Source organism: Oncorhynchus keta, chromosome 10, assembly GCF_023373465.1.
Source record: "Oncorhynchus keta strain PuntledgeMale-10-30-2019 chromosome 10, Oket_V2, whole genome shotgun sequence".
Lineage (NCBI taxonomy): Eukaryota > Metazoa > Chordata > Actinopteri > Salmoniformes > Salmonidae > Oncorhynchus > Oncorhynchus keta.
In genome coordinates, this window is record NC_068430.1 from 42513314 (window position 1) to 42523164 (window position 9851).

General features: G+C 41.5%; 1 protein-coding gene across 1 annotated transcript; it reads right to left on the reverse strand.

Moving 5' to 3' along the window:
* Nucleotides 1-88: 88 nt before the first annotated feature.
* On the reverse strand, nucleotides 89-8277 carry LOC118388786 (serine/arginine-rich splicing factor 3-like). The gene is made up of 7 exons (XM_035778258.2): nucleotides 8166-8277; nucleotides 7680-7733; nucleotides 7268-7478; nucleotides 6996-7142; nucleotides 5282-5320; nucleotides 2657-2743; nucleotides 89-561 (listed from the first exon to the last, which is right to left on the reverse strand). Exons 2-7 carry the CDS (start codon nucleotides 7684-7686, stop codon nucleotides 534-536), a joined length of 519 nt encoding a protein of 172 aa, XP_035634151.1. The 5' UTR covers nucleotides 7687-7733; nucleotides 8166-8277; the 3' UTR covers nucleotides 89-533.
* Between the last annotated feature and the right edge of the window lie 1574 nt (nucleotides 8278-9851).

Consider the following 9851-nt stretch of genomic DNA (forward strand, 5'->3'; position numbering starts at 1 on the left):
TCCCATCCAAGAATCTAGCATTCAGTGAGCCACAATCAAAAGTAAATTAAACATAACTCAAAACAATCCAAAAAGTTATACCCAGGGAAACCTGTTACCAAATGTTTAATTCAATCACTTCAAACAGTTTAACAGAAACAAATACAAAGTAGTTGAGTTACCACATTCTACTCAACATGCAGTGTGACAGCTACTTCCTGTATGAATTCTACTTCAGAATTTATGGGGGAAATAATTGCCACGTGGACTGAAAACATTTTCTAAATCAATCCTTTTAACTCATTTGACAATGCATCATGTAAATTTAAACAAATTAAAACAGGACACATTTGGTAAAATAAAGACAGTCATTTGTGAATGATACAGTTTGCAAAGACGGAATTGTTTCAAAGATGGATAGACACGGCCGTTTCACTTCATAAAAAGGAAGAAAGAAAAAACAAATCTAAAAGATGATTTAAAAATGAAACGCACTCATCCAAAACCTGATTCAATACAAGAGACATCCTCAGGGTTGGACTTCAGACTGTCACTCACTTTCTCTCCGTGGTCCTAGAGCGGCTGGGGGGGGAAAACAAGGATCTGTCAGAAACAATAATAACTTGCGCTACAATCCAATGTCCACAGCCCTACAAATACAGTGGGGTCAGAAATTATTGACACCCTTGATAAAGACGAGCAAAAATGACTGCGTAAAGATATTTTACATTTAGAAGATGCTCTTATCCAGAGCGACGTCCAGTATTGTGCATACTATGGCTGACCCAATTTAGTCGACTTTGCGATTGTTTGGTCAAAAACTGTCGGTCAACCGAGATTTCTGTAGGCGAGCAGTCAAATAGATTTTTTTTGTTGCCATGTGGATAACAGCGAGGTGAACCAGCATATTGGTGTTGAACAATTTATTACTTTACCTTTATTTACCTCGGCAAGTCAGTTAAGAATAAATTCTTATTTTCAATGACGGCCTAGGAACAGTGGGTTAACTGCCTTGTTCAGTGGCATAAGGACAGATTTGTATTTTTTTTTTATATACCTTGACAGCTCGGGGATTCGATCTGGCAACCTTTCGGTTACAAGTCCAATGCGCTAACCACTAGGCTACCTGCCACCCAACAATGTGGCGGAGGCAGCAGCGGAGTAAAAAGACGAAGAAACAGCCCTTGCCTTAATTGTCTAAGAAAACCGATTACAGAAGATACCAACTTAATTAGGTCCATAAATCAATAGCTTAACTGTTAGCAGGCTTCTTATAGTTGTGGCCCTGTATAACCACCATGTTGTAGGTCTAAGAGCGCGTCCTGTTTAGTCTTAATACCGTAACTTACATAGGCCTATATTTCATAGCAATCATTTATTCGTTAATTTCATCACATTGCATTTCAAAGCATGAATGGCTCGTATGCTATCGAGCATTTGCTTTAAAATGAAATAAAGAGGGAGCTTTGGATAATTAGCCTAGACAATAAATAAACCGCAACTCGTGCAACTGTTTTTAGTCGCTGCTGTAATAAAGGCTTTAAAAAATATATAAATATATAAATATTTTTTAATGGTATTTTCTTGTTCGAACATTTATCATTTACTTAATGTTGTTTACATGGTTCCAAATGGTCTTTGGAAATAGATTAATCTAACAGCACCTGTTTGGCAAACAATACAAACGCAGCACTTGCTCCTACAACCTCATTTTTCTTGATTTCCAGTAGTTTCTACAATTAAGTCAAATGTCTTTCATACCTCAACTTCCTCTTTCCCCCTGAGCAACCAGTAAACATTTGCGTTTCTTGCGGTGTTCGGACTTTGTTATAACTAATTTATTGATGTGATATGCTATACGCGATGCCCTATTGGTGACGTGCATGCAATGCATACATGTTTCACGTAAAGAGAGCAAGGGTTAAGGGAATATGGAACAAATTTCCTAGACAAATTAGCTATTTGGGTAACAGCACTTTTCAGTCAGAAACAAGAAACGAACGTGCTCTAATTATGTTGCAGCTTCAGCCCGGACAACACCGTGGTACCTGTTTGAGTGCCTGTGACGTTCGCCAGTCAGTTATTTTATTATTTTTGTACACCACGTGGCCAAGCTCAGTGCATATAGATCATTTTATTCAAACACATTGGGTTTTTGGCTAAAATGTCCTGGTACTAGGTAAAGTTCATGATGCTCTTGAATGGCCATCTCAGTCTCCAGACTTGAAACCCATTGAAAACCTGTAGTTTGAATTGCAGACTGCAGCCCATAAGAGCAGACAAAGGCGCTGGAAGGACTCTGTATGTAGGAACGGTCTAAGATTCCTTCTAACGTGTTAACCAACTCATAAAACATTTCTGAAAAAGTCTCAGTGGCATCATCTTCACTAGATGAGGTATTGAAAGGAAATTAAAACAGGGATGTCGATAATTGACATAACTTTTTATTTTATTTTTTATTACTCGTTAATTAAACAAAATCCATTTACGTGCAATTGTATTAATATAATTTACAACAATTTTAGAGCGTAGTGCATCAAAATGATTTTATAGCCATTTTTGTGCATCTTCATCAAGGGTGTCAATAACCCCACTGCACCTAGCCATATAGGAAGACGCCCGTGGATAAACAAAGACAAGAAACAGACGCCATTTAACGTCATGAACGCACACTTACCTCCGGGACCTTGAGAAGGATCTTGAAGGTTTATGGTTCCTGTCTCTGGAGATAGACCTATCTCTCCTCCTGTCTCGTGACGGAGACCTAGAGAACAACAAGTCAATTAGAGTGCGTTTCCCGATGTACACGCATGTATTCACACTGTCAGAAATTGTACATTTGAACAGTGGTCACTAAGCTTTAGAGCATCGATTAGTATTGACCACGTCAGAGCCATGTATAAACATTTTATAACAGGCGGCAGTGGGTTCTTTAGATTGGGAGGGCCGAACATTTTTGGAGTAACGTGAAACGGCACTATGGTATTCTAAAAATGTTGGTATCATAAGTACCATGTTGTTTTGGTCCGTGATATAACCGGTATACTGTGCAACACTATTAGACAGGAAATAATTTGTTAGTCTAGATAGGCTCAGAAATGTGACAAGTCACTCAGCAAATGTAGCATCTGAAACCTGACACTTCAGTTCAGCCCCACTGGTAGAGCAGGAGTGGAGAGATGGGGCTTTCTTGCACTATAAGACACAGGACCCTACAACATTCATAAAGTGTTTTGTACACCAAAACGCCCAGCCCAGAACCGCTCAAAGTCCCCCAAATAGGGAACTTAACTTTTAAGATGTAAAAATGTTTTTAACCCAAACTACTGCTAATGGTGAACTTTAACAATCAAAATCAAATCTATAGTAAGCCCTGTTCAGCAGGTATAGCCAGATAAGTGTTCATTCCAGTAAAACACCATTTAACATTTGCAGAGACAACAACCAAGCAAATTGCACAGGTTCTCACTCAACTAATAAAGCCTAATATCACACAAGCCATTTTAGCATTTGAATGCTGAAGGTGCCGAGCAGATGTGCACGATCAGGAACAGGCCGACTAACTCATGTTGGTCAGCACGTAAAGCTGGGCACAGTGCAGTTTGACTAGGCTACTGATATTGCCTGGGGTTGTTCGGCATGCATAATGACTTGTAGATCAATGACTGGCAACAGTTACATACAGTTTGCCACTAAAGGAGAGGATGCGTTAGTGGTCAGTCACAAAAGATGAGGTATTTTCGGAAGGTGGAAAGAATGTAATATGAACTTGTATTTTAAAATCAGGGACCGATGCAGATTGGTGAATCTTTACATCCCTACTAGTTAGATAGCTACCACAAATCTGTTAACTTCTTGGTGACAGGGGGGCAGTATTGAGTAGCTTGGATGATTATGGTGCCCAGAGTAAACTGCCTGCTACTCTGTCCCAGATGCTAATATATGCATATTATTTGTTGTATTGGATAGAAAACTGACATTTCTAAAATTGTTTGAATTATGTCTGCGAGTATAACAGAACTCATATGGCAGGTGAAAACCTGAGAAAAATCCAACCAGGAAGTGGGAAATCTGAGGCTTTTAGTTTCAGCTCTTTGCCATTCCAATATACAGTGTAAATGGGGTCATATTGCACTTCCTAAAGCTTCCACTAGACGTCAACAGTCTTTAGAACTTTGTTTGAGGCTTCTACTGTGAAGTGGGGGCGAATGAGAGGGGATTGGCCAGGTGACTGGCAGAGTGCCACAGGCTCATGACGTGCGGTCACGAGAGAGTTAGCTCTCGTTCCATTGCTTTTCTAGACATAGGAATTCTCCGGTTGGAACATAATTGAAGATTTATGATAAAAACATCCTAAAGATTGATTCTATACTTAGTTTGACAAGTTTCTACGGGCTGTAACAGAACTTTTTGTCCGATGTTCAGCTGGACCTGCACGTGCGTTTGGATTTGTTTACCAAACGCCTTAACAAAAGAAGCTATTTGGACAAATGATATACTTTATCAAACATTTTTATTGTGGAACTAGGATTCCTGGAAGTGCATTCTGATGAAGATCAAAGGTAAGGGAATATTGATAATGCCATTTCTGACTAATGTTGACTACACAATATGGCGGATATCTTTTTGGCTGCTTTGTTGTCTGACCGCTGTACTCAGATTATTGCATGGTTTGCTTTTTCCATAAAAAGCAATTGAAATCTGACACAGCAGTTGCATTAAGGAGAACTAGATCTCTAATTCCACGTGTAACACTTGTATTTTCATCAACATTTATGATGAATATTTCTGTAAATTGATGTGGCTCTCTGCAAAATCACCGCATGTTTTAGAACTACTGAACGTAACAATGTAAAATGATATTTTTATATATAAATATGCACAAAACACACATGTATTGTGTAACATGAAGTCCTATGAGTGTCATCTGATGAAGATCAAAGGTTAGTGATACATTTTCTCTATTTGTGACTCCTCGCTTTGGCTGGAAAAATGGCTGTGTTTTTCTGTGAGTTGGTGGTGACCTAACAATCATTTGTGGTGCTTTCGCTGTAAAGCCTTTTTGAAATCAGACACTGTGGCTGGATTAACAAGAATTGTATCTTTAAATGGTGTAAAATACTTGTATGCTTGAGGGATTTGAATTATGAGATTTCTATGGTTCTGAATTTGGCACCCTCCACTTTCACTGGCTGTTGGAGAGGTTGGACGCTACCATCCCACATATCCGAGACAGGTTAAGGTGTGGAGGCTGGGCAAAGAGTAACACTATGGAGAATGTAGTAGAGGCATTTACGCTCACCTGCTGCGACTGCGGCTGAAGCTCCTCCTCCTAGGAGAGCTGGACGGAGAAGGAAATACCGTTTTAATACAGGGTATTATTGCATCAATAACACCTGTCAAACATGACATTCCTTATTCCCGAAGAAGCATCATTCCAATCATTACACAATACCACACACAGCCTTCCTCTTTCTGCAGACGGAACAGATCAGGGGATCCTCTGCACCCCTGCTAGAGGACAAAATGCCTGGACAACCAAATGAGGTCAAAATGAGACCTCTTATAAACTCAGGAGACCCGGGAAGTTTAAATGAACACAAGCATATAAACAAAGTGAGACAATGAATTAGAAGCTATAAAATACAAGTATGCAGACTTAAAAGCTACATACCTGTACTGTTTGTTGTACAAACGAAGGGCACATTTCTTAAATCACTACCTATATTGGTCCTCATAAATGGTAATACACAGTTAATGCTAACCAGGGCAGCTCCAAGACCCCACAACTTTTGAGTTTCAGGACAAAAGCTTTATTTGTAATCTATGAGAGGGAGATTCTAAATGATAATAATTGTACTCAATAGTTGTTTGAAACTAAATTCAAGCCACACTTTCTATGACTGCCAATTGCATATTGTCAAGCAGCTGTTAAACCAAACCTGTGGTAAGCATGACACTACAAAAAGCAGGAGAAAAGCAACTTACTATTTTTGGGGGTTTGGACACAAGATAGAAATGACGCAAGGAAGTCAGACTGATGGCGAGGGAGGTAGAATTTGCAGAGAGGATTTGCCACATGTTGCAAATGTTGGAGTTATGGAGTTGGTTGGCTGGAGGGGGTACAGTAGTTGTAGATTTTCCCTGTCTTTGTGTGGTTAGCCGGGGCCTGCTGTGCTGCTTGTAGGTAGTTGTGTTGATAATTGGGGAAAGTAGTTAAATCGCTGACTGGTCAGAATTGTGAGGTGGGCTGCGACGCTGACGATTGGGTTAAGGTTGGAGGAGGAAGCTGAGAGCTGCATGCTCAGGAACCAATAGGCCGGAGCGGAACATGACGACTGGCCATGCCTGGGTCATGTGACACGGCACCAGCGAAGCTGATTGGGTGGGGCACAGTGCTGGCGCTGGTCAGTGGTCACATGATGCTGTAAGAGGACTAGTTGACTGACTGTCTCAGAGGGTGGTGAGAAGAGGCATGGTGATGACTCTGCAACGGGGTTCATTTTTATTAATATAGATCGAAGGCAAAAAACGAAACTGAGAAAATGAAACAAAACTGACATCCAGATAGCAATTAAATGATCAAACAAGTGCCCCCTTCTTCCGAAATTTGATGGGTGATAAATGTTTATCTTAAAGAATTTCCCTTAAAATGTATTGCCCAGATCAACAAATGATGTCTGAATTAAACCTTTTGAGATCACCTAAATTTTGACCTGAAAAAGGGACCCAATCCCTCAGATGAGTAAATGATCCTTTCCCAGCTCTGATTGTGTCCATAGTAAAAATGTTATAATGTATCACAGCACTAACCAACCTACAGACAGTGCAGGTGTGTGTGTCTACCTGCCAAATCCAGCCCACTAAATTGAAATGATAGGACATATGACACAGTTGGAAGGGATGGAAGGGAGGGTGTGGGGTTGACTGGCAAGGTAGGTAGGTTATAAACACTTGTTGGCCTACATGTTAAAGATAAGTGATAATAAATCGAGGTGAAAGGTGATGTATCATACCGGCGTCTGACAGGCGGGCTCCCACGGCGCCTGCTGCTGTAGTCATCACGTCCAGGGCGACGGCTCCAGGAGGGTGGGGGTCCGCGGCTCCTCGAGCGTTTCTCACCATTGGACAACTCAACTCTCACTCTGCAGCCAGACAGAGTCCTGTTCACATAAAATAATTGCAGAAGCATACAAGTTAGACTGGAATACGGCATACTGTGTTGTTCAAGTAATGAACTGAATTTCCCATTCTTGGTGGACAATAATGTATTTAAGTAGTGGCTTACCTCCCATCCAATTCTCTCACAGCATCAGTTGCATCTCTGGGGTCCTCAAACTCGACAAAGGCAAAGCCTGGGGGGTTCCTCGCCACCCACACACTACGCAGGGGGCCATAGTACCCAAACGCCCTCTCCAACTCAGTCTTGTTTCCACTGTTGCCCAAGTTCCCAACATATACCTTACAATCAAGAGGACAATCTCTGAGATGAGCAGGTTCTAAGAGTGAAAGGAAAGAGGAAAATAAGATACCACAAGTACTACATCGTCATTCACATCACTCCCATCGACGTCATTTGTGACAACGCTGTGTTAAGTGGCCAAACGCCCCTAACCAAACTAATCGTTTTTTTTTTTTTTTTAACACATAAGAAACAAGACCGAAAAAGACGTTGGGTACATATCACGTTAGGTAATTACCTCCCATCTCGAAGGATACTCGTTTCCGTTGAAGGGTTGACAAAAAATATAAATCTGGAAGAAAGGAGGGAGACATGGTTAGCATTGATTAGTTAACTACATTGTTAGCTAGCAAGTTAACGTGCTTAGCTAGCTACCAACCACGCGATTGTTTAAATGTAACTTACTACGATCGCAAGTTAGTTACAGCTTGAAGTAAGTGCATGGATACATTGGACAGGAAAAACATGTATTGTATTAATCTGGCAGTGCTGCTCATTGTTAGCTTCCATTAGCTAATATTAGCCGTGGATGAGCATTGCCGTTAGCTTAGCAAGATGCTGGCTTTTGTTGACGGTTCAATCGAACTATTCGACTAAAGCAAAACAATTTTACAGTGTATGATGTTTTTAAATCGTAAACGGCTTTCATTCCCACATCTATTAATCACAATTGTACTCGTTATATCTGCGCCAAAGTCTCCCAACACGCTCAGACGATTCTTACCTGCGAGCAGTAGTCTCCACACGGTGTTGGAAAATGGCGTTGAAATGAAATAAATAATCTCGACAGCTCGGGGTCAGTAAAGTGCTTTACCAGTGGCCTATCGCCGTCTACTGGAGTGGAGAATCATGACTACCTGACCAAGTGTGTTTTTCTTTAAAAAAAAAGAGCTGTGTCGAGACCAGATACCTAAATAACATGTATTTATTTATACAATGGTTCTTCTTAAGTATACATTGCATGGTACGTAATATATAGTTTATCCAGCATGGGGTATAATTAAGCAAAACGGCAAGAGGAGGTGTGGTATATGGCCAATATACTGTATCACGGCTAAGGGCTGTTCTTATGTACCACGCAACGCGGAGTGCCTGGACACAGCCCTTAGCCATGGTATATTGTCCATATATCACAAACCCCCAAGGTGCCTTATTGCTATAATAAATTGCTTACCAACGTTGCCAGGCAATCAGCATTCAGGACTCAAACCACCAAGTCTATAATTAATCAACAAGGCCCAAGGGGGTGTGGTATTAGATAGAACATCGCTAACCACCTCCGTGTCACCGGCTTCATTACCAAATACATTGCAGACATTATCCCCACAGTGAAGATTCGCTGCTTCCCCAATCAAAAAGCCCTGGATTAAAATTGAGGATTAGCGCTAAACTAAAGGACAGGGCTACCACTCACAGGGTTATCGTAGCCAACCCTGAAGTAACAGCTGAGGACACGAACAAGAAGTCCTGCTACGACGTCTGCAGAGCCATCAAACAAGTAAAGGGACAATATAGGAACAAAGTGGAATCCTATTAAGCGGGCTCTGACGCCTGCTGATTGTGGCAGGGGCTACAGTCCATTATAGATTACTAAGGAAGACCCAGCCATGATCTGCCCAACAATGCCTCTCTACCAGACGAACTCAATGCATTTTATGTGCGCTTTGACAAAAACAATACCTAGCTGTGCATGAGCGACCCCACTGATCCAGGGGACTGCGTGATCTTGCTCTCTGAGGCCGACGTGACTAAGGTTTTTAATCAGGTCAACACTCATAACGCTGCGGGCTGGATGGAATTCAAGGGGGCATTCTCAGAGCAGGTGCAGAACAGCTGGCAGGCATATTCACGGTCATTTGCATCCTCTCCTTGTCCCAGTCTGTAATCCCCACATGTTTCAAGATGACCACCATCCTTCCTAAGGCCACCTGCCACAATGACTACTGCCCTGTAGCACTCACATCTGTAATCATCAAGTAAGATGGAGCCGACAGATATGGCAGCTCTGCTTCTAACTCCTAAGCAACTTTTACAAGCATTTCGCTACACCCACAGTAACATCTGCTAAATATGTGTATGTGACCAATAAAAATGAATTTGATTAGATTTGCATTGAAAGGCGGGTTATGGCACACATCAACTCCATCATCCCAGACACCCTAGACCCATTACAATTTGCATACTACCCCAACAGATCCATAGACGACACAATCTCAAATGCACACTACTCTGCCCTCACCCACCTAGATAAAAGGAATACCTATTTGAGAATGTTGTTCATTGACAGCTCAGTGTTCAACACATCAACAAGCTTGGGACCCTGGACTGAACACCTCCCTCTGCAACTGGATCCTGGACTTCCTGACGGGCGAACCCCAGGCAGCATCATCTCTGCCATGTTGACCCTCAA